This window comes from Camellia sinensis, chromosome 5 (assembly GCF_055761805.1).
Source record: "Camellia sinensis isolate YWXY chromosome 5, ASM5576180v1, whole genome shotgun sequence".
Lineage (NCBI taxonomy): Eukaryota > Viridiplantae > Streptophyta > Magnoliopsida > Ericales > Theaceae > Camellia > Camellia sinensis.
The window spans coordinates 140,142,971-140,164,920 of record NC_138965.1 but is presented as its reverse complement, the minus strand read 5'-3'; the positions used below and the strand labels follow the sequence as shown (position 1 = coordinate 140,164,920).

General features: G+C 30.4%; 1 protein-coding gene across 1 annotated transcript; it reads left to right on the top strand.

Annotated features, from left to right (window-relative positions):
- Positions 1-413: 413 nt before the first annotated feature.
- LOC145790883 (putative 3-hydroxyisobutyryl-CoA hydrolase 3) lies at positions 414-20,937 on the top strand. Its single transcript, XM_082869869.1, has 13 exons — positions 414-497; positions 8,703-8,771; positions 10,010-10,073; positions 10,249-10,328; positions 10,857-10,940; positions 13,330-13,414; positions 16,163-16,248; positions 17,405-17,526; positions 17,685-17,745; positions 18,233-18,331; positions 18,891-18,992; positions 19,546-19,587; positions 20,620-20,937. Exons 1-13 carry the CDS (start codon positions 495-497, stop codon positions 20,758-20,760), a joined length of 1,038 nt encoding a protein of 345 aa, XP_082725995.1. The 5' UTR covers positions 414-494; the 3' UTR covers positions 20,761-20,937.
- Positions 20,938-21,950: the final 1,013 nt, after the last annotated feature.

Here is a 21,950-nt window from a genome sequence, read left to right as displayed (position 1 = left end):
AAAATGGAGGCCTTCTAAAATGTGGGGTCTTAGGTGATTGTTTAACCTGCATAATGGACAGGCCACCCCAGCTATCTTTAACACTATATATATTTGATTAAAAGATATGAAAAAGGAAAGAAAAAATGTAGGTAAAATATAAATAAAATATAATTACATTTTACATAATTTTACATATTTTTTCTCTTTCTATTTTTAAATCACTTTTCAAATCTTTCAACCAAACACAGTGTAAAAGTAGGCTAGATAATTACAATGTAAAAAAAATAAAAATAAATACATAAATATAAATATCTCTTTTAATAATATATGCTTACTTAATATGCAACCACCCCCCCCAAAAGAGAGAGAGAGAACAACAGAAATTTATGTTCGTATTGCCAAACAAACATAAAATTTGTATTTTTATTGATCAGGTGCTGTTTGCGGAGAACTCATATACGAGGAAGGTTACACTAAATAGACCACAAAAACTGAACAGCCTCACCTATGAAATGGTATATTTTTATTTTATTTTGTTTTGGTATTATATGAAATGGTATGTTGACTTCCTTTGGTTTCATATTTATTTTAGTTTAATAGAAGGAAAATTTATCGATTTTTCTTTGGTTTTCAAGCATTTTCCTTTGGTTTCTTTATTTATTTTGCCACTAACCCCAAGTGATTGTCTACATTATACTTGTCGTCCAAAATTATGCAGAAGTTAATTATATAAGTAGCTTGAGAAAAATTATAAGGGATCAAAAGTGAAAGAAAAAATATTATAAAAAACTAAAGTGAGAAAATCATGAAATATAAGAAAAAAAAAATGTATAATTTACTCTACCTGAAATAGTATTTGTACATGATATAATATAATATTAGCGGTTGGGCACACACGATGTGTGCGCAAATTAAAAAAATATTATTTTAAAAAAAAATAAATATACATCACAAATTTATTAAAAAGATAAATAAAGAACACTTATAATTTTGATATAAGCAAAATAAAATAATAATTCTTAAAAAAATAGTACTCTTTTTAAAAATTATAAATTCAAAATTCTTAGAATATTTATAGTCAAATAAATTTGATATACACAAAAAAATATATATATAAACAATTACGTTGATTTTTTTTTTTATATATAAACCAAGTAAAATGCTAATCAATTTTTTCCCCTAAGAATTTGATAATATGATGAAATTTTTCATCTTTTTTTTTTATTTTTTAATGAAGAATTTAAAAAATGTAATTAAATTAGTACACACAAAATACAAAAATACAAACCCATTAAAACACTTACAATCAAAAAGATTTATTAAAAAAAAAATTAAAATAACCTAGCCAAAACCCAAAAAAAAAAAAAAAAAACCTTAAAAGCAATGAATACCAAAAACAATAAATGAAATCAACACTGTATGAATTTGAAATTCATATAGAATTTCAAAATGAAATGGCCGTCTCTCAAAACCTGTGTCACTAAGAAAAGTCCTAATAAACTGTTTGGTCACAGAGAAACCTTGGGACACGTATCTGTAATCAATGGAGGTTGAGCCTTCATGTTGGAGATTCAAAGGGCGAGAGAAAACTCTGAGCAAGAAATGTGAGAACAAAGGGGGGAGAGAGAGAGAGAGAGAGAGAGAGAGAGAGAGAGAGAGAGGGGGGTAGTTTTTTTTTTTTGGAAAACAATATGGGGTAGTTGATTGAGGGAGAAAGTGGAAAAGATAGGATGTGTTTCTTTTTCTCTTTTTTTTTTTTTATGGTCAAATCACTTAAATTACATGTGGCAGTGCATGGCAGAGGTTTCAAGAGATTAAATTCAACAACAATGATAGAGATCACTAATTTTAGAGTTTTAAAAGATTATTAATGACATGACACTCAATAAAAAAAGAAAAAAAATACAACACCAAGGCCAAAACATCAAATCATTCTTGGTGGGACCCATTGCCACATCATTAGTGATAGCACTAATTAGTGCTCTCATTCATTTTCCTAAATTCAAAGCTACTTAATATAATAGTATAGATAGTATAAATAATGTATATATAATTTTTTTTGTTTTATTTTTTATTTTTTTAATGAACATGATCAACAAAATGGAAATGTGATTTTTTTATTAGTTCTAAACAGCTAATTAATGAACATAAAAACATAAATAATAAATGAATACAATTTTTTTACTAAACAATTACAAAATTTATACTTTAAAAAAAAAAACAAATAAACACTAATAAAACACTTAAAGGAGAAGAAAATTGATGGTTTTAAACAACTCCTTCAAAAGTTATTAGTTCTAAATAGCACAAAATTGTAAAGCAACCTGAAAAAATATAATAACCTGACAATAGGTCATCGCAAAAAAAAAAAGTCAAGACCTACAAAATTCTCACATGGTGATGGGGCATTAATTATCACTTAGGTTGAACTTTTATATGGTGGGAAAAATTCATAAAAATATGGGTCTATAATTCAAATCATAATACATGTTTTTTTTTTTCATATATATATATATATATATATTTGTAATTTAGATTGAACTTTTATATGATGGGAAAAATGAAAAAAAAAATCATAAAAATATGAGCGTAAAATCCACATCATAATGTATATAATTTATTATTTTATTTATAATTTAGATTGAACTTTTATATGGTGGAAAAAATGAAAAAAATTCATAAAATTATGAGCTTAAAATTTACATTATAATGTATACATTTTTATTTTTTTTATTTGTTATTTTTTTAATCAACATGATCAACAAAATGGAAATGTGAATTTTCCATTTGGAAAGTAATAGTTATAAACTGCTTATTAATAAACATAAATAATAACTAATAAATAAATACCATTTTTTTTACTAAATAATTACAAAGTTTATACTTTAAAAAAACAAATAAACAAACAAAGAACACTTACTATAGAAGAAGGTAGATGGTGCAACCCTTCAAAAAGTTGTTAGTTCTGAAGTCAGTTAGAGGCGATTGCATAAGTCAGACATTGTGTGGGATCAAAGCAATTTGGAAAAAATAAATTTCTACTAATAATGAACAAAATTAAACTAATAATGAAAAAATGGATTAAAGCTTCTAAATAGAATTAATGCTCGAAAGATGTTAATAGTTTAGGGAAACTATCAAAGAAGTATAAATTAACAGAGAGGATCTCAATCTGCCATTTAGATATTTGAAATGGGAAACATAAAATAGAATTTAAAAAAAGAAAGCATTTTATAACCAAAAAATAAAATTTAAAAAAAGAAAGCATTTTATAACAAAAATCTTGTAATTTACTTTTAGAGCATGGTGGGAATTAGTGGCATGCAATACTTGGTTTCCAATTTGTTGGCTCATGTCTTAAACAATGTCTCTGTCAACTCTTAATTCAGAAATCAATAATTATTTTAACACATTGTGATAGGAAGAGAGAGAAGAGAAGAGGAGAAGAGAGTTTGCCTCATGTCTTACTAAAAACTCTCGACTGGTGCAATGGTAGTTAGAAACTCTTCCTGTGCAGTGGTAGTTTGTGTCTTTATATCTCTCTTCCCCCACTTTTTTGTTTTTGTTTTTAACAATTTTGTTTTGGCATGGCTTTGAAAGAGAAAATTATTATAGAAAGAGAGAAGAAACTAAAAAATACAGAGGGAGATGGTTATTAGACAGTTACACATTACCTGAACAATTTGAAAAAAGTTCCTCGAAATAACTCTTGTGTTGTCTTCGATTGATGGCCACAGGCCAGGACTTCCAAAATATGATTAATTGCCACATCAAACATCCCAAGAAATGCATACCATGTGTTATTATGCAAACTATACTGGCAAATGCTTTAGAACTTACTTTCCAATTTGGAAATGAACATGATCCCTGATATGTCTCCATTTAGTTCCTTTAAAAACAATTAAAGAGGGTGGTAGAAACTGTAGTAGGAACATGGAAAATGGGCTTTTTTTTTCTTTTTTTTTTTTAATTCTTCTTGAAGTTGAGTATTAAGTAGTTGGTTAGGAAAATAAGCAAACGTGGTTTTTTTTTTTTTTAATGTAATTCACCTAAATTCCACATGATAGGAGCTTCAAGAGACCAAATCTAAGGTTCACTTAATATAATAGTATAGATGTTATGAATAATACGATATATTATGAATAATAATTGATAAGTTATAAAATGATATAATATGAGAAGTAAAGAAATGAGTTAAATATGTGATTTAGTCGGGATCACATTGGTTTGCAATTTTGTATTTGTTTTTTTCTCTACTCTAAAAAGTTTAGTTAGGATGAAAATGGTGAAAAGTAAGGGAAATAAAAAATAACAATAATAATTTTTTTTTTCTTCTAATTTTGTTTAGTATAAAAGTAGTGAAAGTTATAAAAAAGTTAATTTTATTGTACAATTCATGATAACATGGTAATTAAGCTTATACTAGTTTCTAACAAAAAATACAAGAAAATATAAGAAAGTTTAAATTTGTTATAGAAATAGTTACCTAGGCTCCATTTATTAAAAATAAATAAATGATAAAAAGTGAAGTAAAATAAAATAAAAGGAAAATAAAATACATATTCTTTTATGAATTTAATTATGATGAAAATTTTACAAGAAAATAAGAATTCTAACTACTTTTTTAATAAATTTAAATTTTATTGTATTTTCCTATAATTTTTAATTTTTTTTTAAGATCTTGTGATACCGTTGTACCAAATTGATTTGATCTTTTATCGGTTTTGTAATGAAAATTTTCTTTCCGATCTAAAAATAAATAAATTATCATGCTATTATGAGTTATACAAAAAAATTAAGCCATATTTGGTTTGTTTCTCAAAATGTTTGATAAAAATAATATCAAAAAATATTTTAACATTTTTTAAAATTATTCATGACTTTTCAAAATATTGATTTTTTGTTTATTTATTTCATCAAATTAATTTTATTTTATTTAAAAAATATATATGAAATAGGTTTAAGAAAATTAAACCACACACCGGATTAACTTCCTTATAATTTTCATTATTAGGCACTATTTGGCATGTGTTAAAATAACACATATTATTTTAGCATATTATCTTATTTAGGTCATAATTATTTCATTTAAATCACATTATCTTTTTATCATGTCATTTTAAACTCAATCTATATTTTACATTTTTTTATAAAAAAAATATAAAATGTACTAATTTAACACATGGTAAACAACAAACTTAATTTTTAGGATAAATTATGCAAATGATCCCTGTAGTTTACACGTTATGTCATTTTGGTCCCTCTAATTTCAATTTGCTCAACTTTGACCTTGAATTTTGAACTTTGTATCATTTTGGTCCAATTAATGGAAGTTAAGAAATTGGACGAAAATTTGCACGTGAATGACATATGATTGGTTTCCAAGGGCAAAACAGACATTTTGCTCTCACTCTCAATTAACTCAATGATTTATCCATCTAACTCAGAGTGAGTTAACTCACTCCCATTTAACCCAATGACATATATGTATATGTATATATATATATATGTACAAAGGAGAGAGAGAGAGAGAGGGGGGGGATAAAGAGGAGGTGTCGTCGATGGCCTATAAGGGATGGCAAGGCAGTTGTTGTCGTGAGTTTGGAATGAAAGGAGCGAGGTGGTGGCGTTGCGATTGTAGGAGAGGTAGGGTGACGCGATGGAAAGAAATCCTCTAAAAGAAAAGAGTTTTAACCAAAACCCTGAACCCTAATCGACCAAGGCCATCTAGGTCGAAATACAAAGGGGTTCAACAGCGAAAATGTAGCAAATAGGCTGCCAAGATTTGAGACCCTTTCACTGGAAAAAGGGTCTGGTTATGCACTTACAACACCATCAAAGAAGGTGCCAGGGCTTGCGATTTGAAGAAGCTTGAATTCAAATCCATGACTGCTTCGTCAAGGAAGAGTTACAATCACAATCAAAACCACTCTTCTTTGGTGGCAGAGGACTTTGAAGCTTATTGTCTCACATATCCCCATTGTCTATCATTGAATTCGACTCTTTAGATTCAGCTTTAGCTTCAAATTCACATGTCGATAGAAAATTAAATGTAACATTGAATGATTTTGTTGTGGACAAGACCATTGTTGTTGATTATTACAAAATGCCTAATCAACGACGCAACCAACTACGACGGCGACGGAGCAATCAATGATGGTGATCCTTTTTTTTTTTTCTTTCGCTCATATTCTCCATCTCTTTCTCTGTTTTTGTTCCTTTTCTTTTGTTAGTTATGGAGATTTGTACATATGGGGAGATTTGAGATGAAAAGAAAAAATATAGGTGAAACTTTCACCGTTCAAATCACTTTTCAAATCTCTAAATCAAACACAGCCTAAGTCTATTACTAATTAGTATGATATTATTACTAATTTTACCTATTATACAAATTACAAATATCCAAAAATTTTAAAATTATGCTACATCATCTTTAACACACTAATTGGTATACCAATTGGTGTATGTAGCATTATTGATCACAATTTGGTTTTAGAAACTGTTTTTTTTTGTCAAGCATTCAATAATTTTCTCTTACACCCCGTTTGGATCGTGAGGTGAGAAAAGAAATAATTATGTTTTTACCTAGGTGAGAAAAAAAGGAAATGATTTATTTTTTCTCACCATTAAGTTTGGATGAATTCACCTATCTTGTTTGGATAGAGGAAGAAAAAAAAAAAGAGGAAAGTATTATATTGTCTTGTATTTTATTTTATCAAAATAATTTTTTCATAAGGATAATTTTCATATTTTAGAAAATTTTCATTAAACTCAGTTTCCTTTCTCACCAAATCTTACCACTTTTGGTGGGAAACAAAACATGGGGTTGATGGGAATCCTTTTCTCACCATCTGTGTTACATGGACTCGCCACTTTTGGGCGAAGCACCCGTGTCGACACGACAAGGGTGCGGGTGTGGGATTTGTGTCGGATTCGCCTGTTCGATCTCGGACACGGCTCTTCACAGACAGCGAAAGAAATGAAAGAGGAGAGAGCAAGAGGGAACCTGGTCAAAGCTCCATCCAGTTAATACAGTCGAAGCTCCATCCAGTCGAAGATCGAAGACCTCCAATCGAAGCTCTATCAGGTCGATCCAGTCGAAGATTGAAGCTCCATCAGTCGATCGAAGCTCCATCCGGTCTCTATTTCTCGCCTTCTCTCTCTCCCTCGCGATCGCGATCGCTTCACCTTTTCTCCTTCTCCCTCTCTCTGTCATTTTATCTTCTTCCTGACTCTGTCTATCTATTCGTATCTATCTGTTATTATAATAACTATAATAATAATAATAATAATAATAGTTAATAAACTATTAATAGTTAATAACTATAATAATATATATTTAATAATTATTATATAACATATAATATATTTATTATAATAACTATAATAATAACTATTATTATTATATATTAAATAATAATTATTATATAACATATAATATATTTATAAGATAATATATACTTATATATAAAATAAAAAAAATAAACACATGTATATAAAATAAAATAAAAAAATTAATTAGAACACATTGTTTAAAAAATATAATAAATAAATTAAATAATTAATGTATATTAAAATAAAAATATTTATAAAAAATATATATATAATATAACTCATCTCCATAGATTTTTATTTGTTATTTATATAATATAACTCATCTTCATATAATAAATATATTTTTAAAAAAAAAACTATTTAACATATCCCCGTACCCGTATCCAAATTTGAATACATATCCACGTATCCTTAATTTTTAATTTTGAACTGTCCGACCCCTAGATACGCACCCGCACCCGATACCCGTACCCGAGTCCGTGTAACCTAGCTCACCATTTTTCATCTATTTAACTATCCAAACAAGTGAAAGAGTTTCTATTCTTACAATTTCTTTTCTCTTCTCACCAAACTCCTCCATCCAAACTGAGAGGCATGACATGTAAGTCTGATTGGTTCAGGGATTTGGAAAGGGAAAGGAAAAAAGTGTATGAAACTTAGGTAAAATATAATTATATTTCATTCACATTTCACCTACATTTTTCTTCTTTTTTTTCTAAATTCCTTCCAAAATTCATGAACCAAACACAGCCTTAAGTGGTTGTAACCTGTGTAAAAATCATGAAAACGATGTTTAGTTGTTGCCATTGTTGCTTGTCTTGAATATTTAAACACTATATATATACTAGAAGGTGTGCACACCTTACGAGTGTGCTATGAAAATCAACCAGTTCAATGTATATGGAGAATTTTTTATCAATTGGCAAAAGATGTAGACGAAGGCAAAAGAAAAAGAAAAAGAAAAAGAAAAAGAAAACTGTATAAATTATCAAAATTTGTGTCATATTTTTAAAGAAGACAAATATAGCTTGAACTTTGTGTCATTTTTGAAGACATTATACGAATATCTTTCTTTTTATCATATTCAGGAAGAAGACAAGAATGAGCTCCTCCTTTCTAAAAAATAGAGACATTTTTTTCTTACGAAAGTGATAATTTAAATTAATATACGAAGTTTGATAATTTTGTTAATTTATAATTATCCATTTGTGCGGCTCTCTTTTGGTTTAAAAGATGTCATTTTTGTGGATCAGTTTATATGACAATGTCAATGCGAAAGGCTAATTAGAAAGGATACAACTTATTGGCATGTCTATTCTATTTAACTAATCTTAATTTATACTTTTAGAGAATGAAATCTATTTATTTTTTTGTTTCATGTGCAGATTTCTCAAATTGGAGCAGCCTTGAGAGTGTATGAGGATGATTCTAAAATCAAATTTGTAATTTTTAAGGTAAGACAACTATTTTTGAAAAACGTCTGCTAACACCCACAGTACAAGAAAGTAACCTATGGAAGGAGCATACCCAACTAATATCAGCCTGTTCGAAACTTGTGATTCCCATGGAAGACACTTTCCCTTCGTATTGATTCATTACCGACTGAATGGGAAATGCTTGCTTCTATTTCCTCCCTCTAAGGATGATAAATAATGTATTGCATTTAGAAACAAAGAATTTTGCAATTAAACATGCAACTTTAAAAGAAAGCTAGAGTTCCCATGTAAAAATCTCATCCTTTGTGTTAATTTCACACCATAATACTTTAATTGGCTTTGTAGTATTTACACCAAACACTTATTGTATCTTAGTTACGACTGCCATATTTTCTAATATATTTACTTCAATATAGAATGAACAAATTATCATTATTATTATGTTTGTTTGGTCAGGAAGGAGGGGGATAGGGTAAGGAGATCTTGGAGTTAGACCTCGGGGGCTGAGCTTGACTGACTCATAGGGATTTAGTGCTTTTTCCCCACACCAATTTCTTTTGCTCGCACAAATTGATTAGAATCTAGCAAATATTCAAATTTTAGAATATGTATTTGAGGGTGGAGATGGAACAAATTATTGTAGGATTGTTAAGACTATTTGAATAGTGGAAACTATGAGCAATGCTTCAGATATCCAATAATTAGGGATGCAAATGAGTCAAGCCAAGCAAATACTCTACAAGCACCGAAAAACCTTGTCACCTTCTCTATAGCTTCTAATGAAGTTTACTACTAGAAAATGATATTTGTCACTGAATATTATTTCACCTCCTATGTATATCCACACAACAAATTACATATGGACATGTAAAACACAGCATATTTTAAAAAAAAAAATTATAGGACTCACCATGACAAAAAATCACATAGGAGGTGAAGAGTTCTAGTAAAATATTGCAATCATATATAGCAACTCTCTTACTACTAGCCTCATTTGCTATGGTTTGCATTCCTTTGTAATCATCACCTGTGTTCAAATTAACATTCCATCAGATCACCATGACAAAGCAAAAATAAATGTTAAATAGCCAGCTTAACCAATTAATGCCTCAACAATGATTTGCTCATCCCTGCAACTTCATTGATTAATTTGCCGCTCATTGATGAAGCACGTACACTTTTTTTTGCGTGTTTAATTTTCGTTACTGTAGTTATTAATAATTTATGAGTTCTAATCTAGCTTTTATTTTTGAAAGGGAAAGGGAAAAGCATTTTGTGCCGGTGGAGATGTTGTCAGAGTGGTTCAATATAGTATAGCAGGTTATAAGATGTTTCTTTGTTTGTTTGTTTTTTTTTGTTTTACAAATCATTCCTTTTCTTTTGCCTGTCCTTGAAGAGACAACAAACTTTCTTCTAATTTGAGCTTTCATTAATGGCACAAATGTTATATGTTATCAATTAGTATTGAAATGAAAACTCTTTTAACTTGTGTTAGGACATTGGAGCTTCGCTGCAAAGTTTTACCAAAAACTACTCTGTTTAGATTATCTACTGGCTACTTATAAAAAACCTTTGGTGAGATATATATATATATATATATATTTATAAGTAACTTAAGTTCATCCGGACCTGTTTGGTTGCTTGTGTTTTCGATTTCTTTATTTTTATTTTTGAAAAGTTTGGAAACACCCATCATTTCATAAGGAGTGCTAGGAACACAGATGTGTTCCACAGCAGAATGGAACACAAATGTGAGACCAAATGGTGGCACTCACATGTGGACCCCACCTTTGTCTCACATTTGTGTTCCATTCTGTAAAACACATCTGTGTTCCTAGAATTATTGCATTTTCATATCATTTTTATTTTTGTGCGAAAATAGTTTTTAAAGATTTGAAAACAACTTTTTGGATTTCCTCAAAAGTGGGTTGTTTTTAGAAAATTTTGCTGAAAATAGTTTTCAAAAACAGTTTGCCAAACAAATTTTCTGTGTTTTTTGGAATGAAAACAGAAAAAATGAAATGAAAATACAACCAAACAAGCCCTGGTTTTCCCTTTTTGTCATAGCTAGCTTATTTCATCTAACTAAAATTGTTATTGAAGGTTTACCTTATTAATGGAATTATAATGGGAGGAGGTGCTGGACTATCCATGTTCGGAATGTTTCGCATTGTCACTGAGCATACTGTATTTATCTACCCTTTATCTTTCATTATGCACGCTCTAGTTAATTGATATGCACATAGATTGATTATTTTCCAATTACATGTTTGTTTGATGCAGTTAAATTTCTTTTTTAACATTTAAATATTTATAGCATTTTCATTTTGTCGCATTTGTCTCCCATAAAAAAGGGAAGATAGTTAAACACTTTTTTACAGTAGAATAAATTCATCTTTATTCAAATTCTTCAACATAACTTTTGCTATTCCAATTCCACATTCATGTAAATGGAATGTCCTGCAGTCATGTACAACAGATTTTCTATAATTTGAAAATTATGGAATTCAACGTAAGAAATTCTGTTAATTACTTTCTGACTATACTATACTATGTCACACCCTAATATGATTTTAGATGTTTATATTAAAATGAGTCCAAAATGCAAACATAAATGTGACTTAACATATGAGTTTTGAAAAGTAATAAGTCCTCAAAATAAAAAATGAGGCATCACCTAACTTTGACTTAAGTTGTGGTAGGTCAAAATTGACTCTATATTTGTCTATTCGAATAAAAAAAGGTTGGGGGGTTTGGTTAGAAGTAGTGAAGGGGCTAAGCATCCTACATTGTCCAAAACTAGGTAACGTTGTTTCCGAATAAGTTACTTGTCATTTATGGGTTGTGGCAAAGTTAGAAACAAAATGATCGGCTTCATTTGTTAGAAAAGAAATGAAAAACTTTGTACCCACACATTGATTTTGCGTTGCTATTTGCATCATTTGACAAGGTAAACTGCTTACTAAAAGTAGGCCCTGACCTCGATGCTCTTCATTTGAAAATGAGTTTTTTGAATATTTTCTTGAAAACATGAGAAATCATTTTTGGGCTCACTAGCCAAAGTAAGTTCAAAGTGGAAATTTTTGCTCGATAGTTAGGGGAAAAAATGTGCTTGAGGTAACAATTTTAAGCATAAAATCTAAATCCAAAGGTCTGGAATAATGACAGTTTGTGCATACGACCCAAAATTCAAAAGGTGAGTTAAATCCAAAGGTTCAAAATGGCATTTTCGACAAAGTTCAACATTCAAAATTAAAGTGACATTAAAGGATATTTTGAGTACATTAATCAAATTATCAAGCGCAAAGTGACATATATAGTATCCAAACAGACAATTTCAATGTGAAATTAAAAGATGCTAGCCAAATGAGCAAATTCAAATTTACATTTTTGGCATACCAGACTTGTTCAAAGTGAATATATTAGGTGTACTAAACAAATTAACTAGTTTGAAATACATTTTAGGCAAACAAACCCAGTAAACAAGTTCAAATTGATATTTTATGCATACTAACCAAGTGTACAAATTCAAAGTGGAATCTTAGGCATAATAACCACAGCGATATAAAGGTTGAAAATGGCATTTTAAAGCATATAAAAAATCTAAATTTATAGGGTTAAAATGACATTTTAAACAATACGAGCCGTATTGATAAGTCCAAGATGACATTTTAAAGTATACGGGCCAATGATAAGTTCTAAATGAGTTATTTTCAACAGTGGTCTTGTTGGCTCTCAAACCTTAACCATGGCTCTTGTATATGACTTGGATGCACCTACAAATGCTTCTTTACAATATTTATGCTGTTTAGATCTTAAATTTATGAAGGTATTTTTGGAAGGAAAAGAAAAATGAAGAGGGATTTGTGAAAAAACTTAGCTTCTATTTCATTCATTTCCCCCTCTCCTTTTCTTTTCCCTCCCCAAATCTAAGATCTAAACACAGCCTTAAAATCCATCTTCCAGTCTAATAGTTATTCCTTTTTTTTTACTATCTTCATTTCAACCAGTCAACTGCTTTTGTTAATATTGAAAGCAATGCTTCAAATGAATTTCGGTCCCCCATTACATTAACCTTTTATTAACTTTGCTTCTCCTATATATGGTGTATAGATTGCACATCTCACAGCTGTATATGTGAAGAATCAGATAACTATAAAAAAAAAAATTTGACCAACAACCCAAAATTCATTTCAAGTATGTTTTAAGACATGAAGACTGAAATAACTATGATTGTAAATGTTAATCTTTGTAAGTATGTTTTAAGACATGATTGCATAATAAAAATACTTATTTCTTTGACTAAACTTACCCATAAGGTTAATGAGTTTTAGAACCAGAGTTTGTGGAGTTTAAAATTTTGTCTAGCACCTTGACAAGCATTATTATTATTTATTGCATGAATATATGTTGCAGTAATACTCCACCTTTCTGTAACTTGTATGATAATATTAGTGCATATGCATTTGAAAATACAAATTAAAAAAGAAAGAAAAACTCAATCAAACATACATTGCTTTAAACTTCAACCATGCACAAATCCTAACATAATTCATTTGTGTGATGTCCAATTTAGGTGTTTGCCATGCCGGAAGCATCAATAGGACTTTTTCCTGACGTTGGTGCCATTTGTTTTCTTTCTAGGTTGCCAGGCTATTTTGGTATCACTTTTAACTCTTATTTTTTCTGTAACAATTTCATTAGATTTTTAAACTATTTGACTTTTCATAATTTTTATATTACTTTTAGTTCATTGTGTACTTTCAGATTTTGGTCCTTATGCTTTACTACCCTTCACTACCCACAACGACCAAAGCTATGAGGATAGTGATCTCATTTTGAGATCTTACTTCTTTTTGGTGTGTTTCCCTTTGTTTATATAATGTTATTGACTTCATAAGTTTAGGCATGCATTGTGGAGATGACAAAGGTTGTCACTTCTAGATATCGTGTGCTCTTTGTTTTTATCTTATCACAAGTTTATCCTTACTCTCTTAATCATGTATTTCAAATTCAAATCTCCCTCCTTTCCCACCTAACCTAAGAAAGATTCTTGGGTCAAACTTGACTTGCTAGCCTTGGCCAGCTCTGTCCTTAGGCTTACTGTTCAAATTTTCCTGATCAATTGCCCCCCCTCATATCTGCAGTATAATGTGACATATTGGGGAAATGATGTAATGCATTTAATGAGTAATTGGAAAATTTTAATTTTTTGACACGTAGGAGAACCGTTAATGCCACATTTGACATGGCTATTGTGTTTTGTCTTACATTTGCATGTTTTTGGTGTTCTAACCATTTGTGGTTGTCCCATCCGAAGAGGATCTTCTGCAATTTATAGTTTTGATTTTTGAGCTGTAGGTTTCTTAAAAGCACTACTTTGTTCTAGCTTTGTCTTACAGTTAAATTTGGAGCATAAGAGTTGACAGAGAGAGAAGAGATTTGCTGGAATAGGAGGCTCAAAACCTAATTAGGTTTCTTACCTCTCTAAACACATGTATTTATAATAACAAAGGAATAAGTACAATGACACTATTATCCTCAAGCACATAACTTAACACTGCCTTCTCTTTTCATGAGCTTGTCTCTGACAAAGATTTTGAGCTGTTTAAATTCTTCTAGTGACTCCTATGATTCTTCTGTGTGTCTCTCTTCTAATGACCTTTCCCAGATCCTCTTCCAGTTTGATTGGATTGACTTTAGTTGTCGTTTGGGTGTCCCTTGCCATTACATTCCATCTCCTAGTTGTGTCTCATTCCCTCCAATAGATCATGTCCAAGATTAAGTTGTACTTTGTTGTAGACCTCTCTTGTCTAGCCTCTGTTAATCACGAGGGAGAGGAAAATCTACCCTAGAAAGCACATAATTTGGTACTTATATAGGCTCGCACCCTTACAGCTAAGGATTTGGACATCATAAAGTCCAAGTTCAACATGCTGAAATGATTGGGCTCTGACTCTCTTTTCCAAATAAGTATGCTTGCTCGCCTTCTGGAAATGTTTTTTCCTCTAGTGTCAACCAGTTTTTTTTTTTTTCTTCTTCTTCTTCTTTCTGTAGTGTCTACTATCTCCCTAGAGGATGGTTTGAAAGACAATATTGCCTTAGGTCTTCGCCAGGAGGACAGAGGATTCAAGACCCTGCTTTTTGCTAAGAATTTTGGTATGCCTCTATTTTATCCCTTTTTTGTTGGTCTTCTATTTTGACTTAGCTGGTGGTCTGTCCTCTATAGCCATTGTGGCCAAAATGGTTGTTCCTCAATTTAAGTTCAGTACTGTCATTTGAGGTTATGGCCCAACCCAAGAGGAAGTTGGATAAGAGGGAGAAATGAAAACTTCTTTCTCCACCATCAAAATTAGAATGCTGAGGCTATCTTCACCAAGTAGAGGGATGAGGAAGACGGAAGACGTCTCCAACTTTCAATCTTTCCTTCTGGAAGACGCCTTTGATGGTTCATACTGCTACTTGCTCCACATTGGAAGTTTGGAATTGGCTTAGGCTTCCTAAGAGGTTTCTTCTCCCAAGAAAGAGAATGTTGAGGCCAATGGCCATAGATCCCCATGTCCTGCCCCTACTCTTGTGACTGGAGATTAAGGTAAGGTGATTGACACCTCAGGTCAACCTTCTGCCCCTAAAGGAATTTCTCCCAACACTTCTCGTGGTGGCCCTCACTCTATTATGGAGAAATGTGAGATAACAGTGAACAAGTAAAATTTTGTCAAATTTTTTCAGATTTCTATTCATTATGTGTGTTGTTTGATAGATTTCGACAAGATGAATTCAAAAATACAATTTTTTTTTTTTTATAATTAAAAAAAATAATGTTGATCTAGATCAAATGTTATTGAATTTTAATATTCCAAGCAATTCAAAAGTAAGGGGTTACTTGCTAAAGCACTATTGTGGGGTGGGGGTATTTTGGTCATACCTCCCAAATATTACAGGATTGGAGTTGGAAAACTTTTTTTTGTGTCCTTGTACTAGTATAATCTTATAATGAGGGAGCTCTCTAACATCTAACTAAAGCTCCCTTTTAATTTTTTAATTTTTTAATTTTCAATTTTGGGAAAATAAGGACTTCTTAAAAGATTTCCTATGTTTTCATTTTCGACTTAGCTGTGGAGACCATTTAGGGAAAGGGAATCAAATGCTCCTTTTAGACTTGTCAATGACTATTACAGTCATTTTCTTATAACTATTACAGTCATTTTTTTATAAGTTGCATAATTGTTCTTTAGTTACTGTACCATTTGAATTGTGCAAATTAATCAAAATATCATGTGTTTCTATCTTATTTTAAATTGGGGCTTGAACCAAAAACTGTCCAATAATTTAAACTCATATTGTCCAATGTTTTAAACTCATATATATAATTTTTTCTTTATAATTTATCACATGCCCAACTTGTACAGGAGAATATTTAGGGCTTACTGGAGCAAGAATTAATGGAATTGAAATGCTTGCATGTGGCCTTGCAACTCACTTTGTCCTTTCAAAGGTATTCTAAAATGATACTAGCAATAAACTTGTGCAATGAACAGAAATCAAGAAACGAAAAAGAGTTAACATACTATTTAATATAATTTTATATTACCAATAAATTTACTTCTAACTCACAAATGGTATAGATACTTTTTAAATGTTAAGTATTGTGCACAAGGGAAAGAAGAACATAGTGCTATAGAAGTTTCAATTCCTAATCATTTTGCCCATTTTATTTAGACCCAGTTGATATGAAGTTTAAAATGACAAGACGATCATAATTTTTTGAAAAATGCTCACCTTTAAACTTTTGTTTTTCCCTCCTGAGATGGGACAGTTTGGACATTTGTGCAAAATTTGCATAATAAAGATGAAATATGAAGTGTTTTGGTTGAAAAAATGAGACCTAATAGCACCACTCTTTTTAAACTAGCATAAATTTCATGCTATGCACAATCTTAAAAAGAGAATAAAAAATTATATTGAAATTACTTTATGAAAAATACTGTTTAGAACATAGATGGAAAATTGGTTGGAATAAAAAATTTTAATTATTTTTTCTCACGCTACATTAAAATGTATTTAATGCTTCCATTAATGTAATATTGAAAGTACTAAACAATGAACAATTGAGCGTGACCTAATTGATCACCCACCTAATTGACCACCCACGACTCTACTGTCTGGGTGGCCAAGAAGTGTCATGTCCTTTGTTTTCGGTGCTTTATTTTACTTCTCTTTTGTTCCTTTATTCCACGGGTGTTTATTGTAATAATAGTGATACATCATATTTAATTCTATATTACAAAATAAACCAATATGATTTTGGCCACTTGTAAAATCGTAATTATCAAAACTTGGTTCATAATAATGTTCGTAGACAACTCCTTTTCAGAAAGTGACTTTGCAACTAAGAAAAGGATTGGAACATTAAAGGTTTTAAGGTCCAACGCTATATAGCAATGGTTTTTCACCGTTTTATTTCACTAGGATCATTATTTTTTTAATGATTATTTCTAAGGAACCTACGTAGAGAAGATACAAAATGTTGTCAATAAATCGACATATAACATTTTTCTTTTCATTATATTCTTTTTGTGTAATACAGAATATATTTTTGTTCTCTCTCTCTCTCTCTCTCTCTCTCTCTCTCTCTTTCCTTTGAACCTTAGGATCTTCAACCGTTAGAAGATGTGCTATGTGAGCTGGTTGCTGCAGATACGTTGACCATTTCTAAGCTCGTCAGCAAGTTTATATACAAAGGACATGCAAAGCAAGATAGCTTTCATAAAAGGTTACTTAGTTATTGTTGTTTTACTTCAATCTTTTGTTGGCTCTCATTCACCAATTTGTTTTTATATGCATTTCTAGTGCTTTTGTTGTGGATTTTTATTATATAGGACTGTATCATGGACAAAGCTCTTGATTTTAGTGAAATTTATTGATGAACAGAGTAGAGATCATCAACAAGTGTTTTTCCAAAAAAACAGTTGAAGAAATCTTATCATCACTAGTAAGTAAACTTGTCAAAAATTATTCCATTTGGTATATATCTATCCTTCTCAGAAAAAAGGTTAATTATACTTTTGATTCCTAAACTATGCACTACTTATCATTTGGTCTCCAACATTTTGATTGTGTCAATTTCATCCCTAAAGTATTAAATGTTTCCTAAAGTGGTCCCGTGTTTGACACCATTTGTATTAGCCATCAGAATCAAAGCTAAATTTGGAAACAAAATTGAACTTCGTCATCCAAAAAGTTATCGCAATAACCTTTTTGCTGAAGTATATCTTTTGTTTCCAAATTTATCCTTGATTCTGAGCTTTTATGGATGATGTCAGCTCGAGAACTACTTTAGGATACATTCAATACTTTGGCAATGAAATTAGTACAATTGAAATGTTGAAAACTCAAATGACAAAGAGCATGTACTTTAGAAATCAAAAGAGCAACTAACCCAAACAATAAGTTTTCACTGGTTCTTTTCTTTTATTTAGGAAGAAGAAATGGAAACTGGAACAGATAAGTGGATTGTTGAGGCAATAAGTTCTTTGAAGTCAGCTTCACCAACGAGTCTTAAAATTACTTTACGATCTGTAAGAATAATAATAAAAGCTCTCTTATTTTCATTGAATTCATTTGGAAAATTCCTTGTTACAAGTGCATTATAGCAACACTTAAGATGAGAGGGCACATTTGTTTGTGTGTCAGTTTGTATTGTGTACCCTCTTACAGGTGTATATAAGAGTAATGCTATACAAAAAAAAATTCATATATAATTTTCATACATAATGATGTGGCTTGTTGTGGACATTTCATTTCAAAACAAAACAAAATTGAAGATGGATTTGTGTATGAATATAATTTTTCTGTACATAATGAGAATCTATTTTGATTACAACAGGATGTGTGCAAATGTGCGATACAATTTCGTTGAAGTTACGACCCAATTACATCTGATCATAACTCCTAGATATGACTCAGTGAAGTCACTAATTGTTGGAGTTATGGTCTGATGTGATTGAGTTGTAATTTTGCATTAATCAAACCATAAACTTTGAAGTGTGCATCATGCACACCCTTGGAAGGTGCGCACTACAGATTCAACCTTTGTTCATTTCACTCTTAACATAATCTTGTTTGGTTCTTGATTAGATTAGAGAAGGAAGGGTGCTAAAACTTGAACATTGTCTCAGTCGTGAATTTACTCTCTTTCGTCATTTCATGCGAAGAACGGTCAACAATGATTTCTATGAGGTATATAGAATCTATCGTTTTCATATATTCTAAAGGATAAAATATGTGTATGATCCTTAAAACATGGATTTGGTATCATTTTTTATTCTTGAAATGTTAATTTTGTTTCTGTTTTTTTTTGTTAGTCAAATTAATTCTATTTCAAATGGACCATTAAAATCATTAACACAGTAATAATAAAAATCTACATGTAATCCTTGAAGTATGTGTTCCTTGTCACATTAGTTCCCCAAGTTTTTTAATTCCGTCACTTTAATTCTTAAACACTAATGAAGAAGATAAAGCATATTCTTACAATTTTAGGTATTAAATTGATAAGGTTGTCACTTTAGAAAACTCAAATTTTACGAAACATTTCTGATTTTTATTATTATCCTTTAATGATTTAGACGGTCATCTAAAATTGGATTAATTTGACTCAAATTAGGAACTTTATGAACACAATTGACAAAAAAACAAAAGTGACAAAGAACATGTACATAAAGGATATAAGTTATTTCATCTTATTGTAAATTATAACTTTGTTTTTCAATCATGTAACATTAAATTGCAGGGTGCCAGAGCTATGCTAATTGACAAAGATAAAAAGCCCAAGGTACGTACCAAAAAAAAATAATGACAATTGCATGTTACCTTTAGCATTCCTATATTAGACTACTTGCTTTTGTTTCAACATTAACATTGGGTCTTGAATTTGTAGAGAAATTTATAAAGGGAAAAAAAAGAAAAAGAAATAAAAGCTATTTTTCTATTTTTTTCTTCATCCATAAATTTCTCCACAAATCTGAAATCCAAGCAAAGCCTATAATATATATATATATAACCTAAGCAAAGGGATGGAGGAAGAAGACTATTTTATCACGTGAAACTTGATATTATTATGTTTTGGGCTAGTAGTCCAACAGGCTATTTGGTAGTCATATTGACAGTTTCTGATCCACATCTCTACAGTTATTTAGAAAAACTGATATTCATTGTAGAATATAAGGATTGGAATCTTAGAATATAGACGATCATGTAGTATGTAAAGTACTTCAAAACAAATCTGTAATCAAATATGTAAGATAATACATGTATTAGTAAATTTGATAAAATCATTAATTACGATCATACGCTTCCTTAACTCAGTTGATTGGGATGTCAAATGTTCCTGACTGGTGGACATTCTTGTGATGACAGAGTATATTAGAGAAAACATTTGCTTTACATAAATTTTATTTGATGTATATTCTAGAAAAACAAAACAATGCGGAAATGTAGAAGCGGTTCAAGAAAAAAACTTACTCGTTTATCATTTTTCTTTACAGCGAACGTAAGAATGACTTATGTTCACTTCTTAATTTGTGCTGTAGTTTGTCACTTCAATCAAACGATGCCATGAATCCACAGCACAACAAAAGCTCTCAGCACACACTGAAAAAATGTCAGAATTTTCCCCTCAACTGAAGTTTGAACAAATAATTATCATTATTTAGGTTCTTTGGATTATAGAAGTAATTACAACAATGAAGAGGATTTGTCTACAATATGCCTAAAAAATATGAACTTGTACTACTTTGAACCGTGCTTGTAATTTGACTGTTACTATGACTTGTTTCTTCTTCTTCTTTTGTTTTTGTTTTTACAGTGGGAGCCTCCACAACTATGGCAAGTCAGTGAAGAAATGGTAGATCGGTTTTTTGCCAAAGCTGAGGATGATGATGAATGGGAAAATTTACATCTTCCTAATAGATCAGGCCTAAGTAATCCAATGAAACCAAAGCTCTAAGTTTTAAGGCAGCAAAAAGTGAAACAATCTATGAAGAACACTAGAGGGCAAACGAAATTCTAATTGGAATGCATGTGTACTCTTATTTTAATTATGCCTTTTGATATTTGTTGGGATTATGCCGAAACATTAATGTTTTCAGTTTAAAAAATGGGTAAGATATTTACCCTTTCTAAATATTGCTGAGTACATACACGAGGATCTTAAATCAGTAGATGAATATGATTTATACAAGGCATAGAAAGAGGTACAATGCATAGGATGGGACATGACGCTACATACATCACTCTCTTTTAGATGAGTTATGCTTTTAGGAGTTTACTTATGCACTAGGTCTTAGTTTGCTGCTTATCGGAGACAACTAGCTTGGCACTACTGTAGCCTCTCTCAACCTCACAACAAAGAGAAACATCGATCAACACCCTACTTGCCCCAAACTTGGCAAAATAACATTTTACCATAGTGAAAAATGTATTTTTCAGAGATGTTTAGGGTTTTTGTTTCCCCAAATGGTTCAAGAATAATATTAAAGGAGGAGATCAAACGTCATAAGGTTAACTATCTTTTTTTCCCCTACATAAAAACTTATTTTTGCCACCTAATGCACGATACCATTTTGAGTTTGCTTAAACAAAGCTTTAATAAAAAAACCTAAAAGTTTGCAATATATATTTTTGTAATAGTTCAAAAAATTTCATAAGATCAGGACTATATTTTAAAAATTTTAACTGTAAACATTTAGAATTTAAATAATTTCCTGGCTTGGCCAAATATTTTGGTTTTGCATTTTTTTTTTTTTTTTTTTTTTGCGGGTACAAATTTCAGCTTTGGACACTTGAAATTCGAATTGCATTAAATTGATATATGTATATATATATATATATAAATTTGGCCAACTGGAGGTATGGAAATTGATGTTGGAGAAAAAAATAATAATAATAGTATCCGCGATAAACAATGAACCAGATCAATATGTTTAGGAATACTTCTCCAAATTATTTCTGACTTTCTGTTTGAATGCATTATTAGTGATAAAATTATATGAGAACATTGAGACAACATAATTTATAAGATTATCATTTGGTCGATAGTGTATTTAGATAGAATGACAGAAAAATTTAGAAGCAGAACATCATATGGAGATAAACATGACTTTGACATGCAAAGAAAAGAAGATAGGATAAAGGTTG